Raw genomic sequence first — 1,379 nt, forward strand, 5'->3', positions numbered from 1 at the left:
CAGTACAAATAGTACTGCTCTGCACAGTCTAGTAACCCAGTCATAATAGGAGTGCTCTGCACAGTCTCCAGTAACCACTAATAATAGGAGTGCTCTGCGCAGTCTCCAGTCCCCAGTCATAATAGTAGTGCTCTGCACAGTAAACCAGCAGCAGAGCTCTGCTGCACAGCCTCCAGTAACCAGTAATAATAGTACTGCTCTGCACAGTCTAGTAACCAGTCATAATAGTAGTGCTCTGCACAGTAACCAGCAGCAGCAGTACTATCACATGAACCCGTCTCTCTTTGGCGTGCATACCCCCGCGCGCTGCAGGAACTCGATCAACATGCTCGACAAGCTCAAACTCGAGCTCGTGCCGGCCGCTGGTGACAAGCTCGTGCTCAAGCTCTCTCCTCCGCCGCCGCCGCTTGCTGACAAGCAGGCGTGCTTGCGCGCACGTGACAATGCGCTCCCACCTGCAAGACCTAATCCTCCGGCCTTCTGGGTGACACAGGCGTCGCTGGCGGGCAACACGACCGTTAACGCTGCCGGAGGCGAGGCCGCCGGCATCCCGTCCGAGGGCAAGCCCGCTTCGCTCGAGGACGTCATCGGCAACGGCAATGACGTCCCGTCCGAGTCGGCGCCGACGGCTCCTGTCGGCATCACGTCGCTGTCGCCTTCGCTCCTCGGAGCCGAGGTGAGTGTGCGCACGCCAGGATTGTCATCATCCCTCTACGGTCTCCCTGTCTCCGCACACTTGCGTGTTCTCCCCTCACCCAGGCGTGCGGCATCAAGTCCGCCGCCGCCGAGGAGTCCGCCGCCAAGTCCGCCGCCGCCGAGGAGGACGCCGAGTCGGCCACCGCGGAGGCGACCGCCGAGGAGGCCGCCACCAAGAAGGCGACCACCGAGGAGGCAGCCGCCAAGTCCGCCACCGAGGGGGAGTCCGAGGAGGCAGCCACCGAGGAGTCCGCCGCCGAGGAGTCCGCCACTGAGGAGGCCGTCGTCGCCGAGGAGTCCGCCACCAAGTCTGCCGCCGCCGAGAAGTCCGCCACCAAGTCCGCCGCCGCCGAGGAGTCCGCCGCCAAGTCCGCCGCCGCCGAGAAGTCCGCCGCCAAGTCCGCCGCCGCCGAGGAGGCCGCCGCCAAGTCTGCCGCCGCCGAGGAGTCCGCCACCAAGTCCGCCGCCGCCGAGGAGTCCGCCACCAAGTCTGCCGCCGCCGAGAAGTCCGCCACCAAGTCCGCCGCCGCCGAGGAGTCCGCCGCCAAGTCCGCCGCCGCCGAGAAGTCCGCCGCCAAGTCCGCCGCCGCCGAGGAGGCCGCCGCCAAGTCCGCCGCCGCCGAGGAGTCCGCCACCAAGTCCGCCGCCGCCGAGGAGTCCGCTACCAAGTCCGCCGCCACCGA

General features: G+C 66.6%; 1 protein-coding gene across 1 annotated transcript; it reads left to right on the forward strand.

The window, feature by feature from the left end:
• Positions 1 to 268: 268 nt before the first annotated feature.
• Positions 269 to 1,364, forward strand: EMIHUDRAFT_123962 (hypothetical protein; the record flags this gene model as incomplete). The annotated part of the gene is made up of 2 exons (XM_005772127.1): positions 269 to 484; positions 760 to 1,364. Coding segments are annotated over 2 exons (821 nt in total), but the record flags the coding sequence as incomplete, so codon positions are not given.
• Between the last annotated feature and the right edge of the window lie 15 nt (positions 1,365 to 1,379).

This window comes from Emiliania huxleyi, assembly GCF_000372725.1.
Source record: "Emiliania huxleyi CCMP1516 unplaced genomic scaffold EMIHUscaffold_3640, whole genome shotgun sequence".
NCBI classification, from domain to species: Eukaryota; Haptophyta; order Isochrysidales; family Noelaerhabdaceae; genus Emiliania; species Emiliania huxleyi.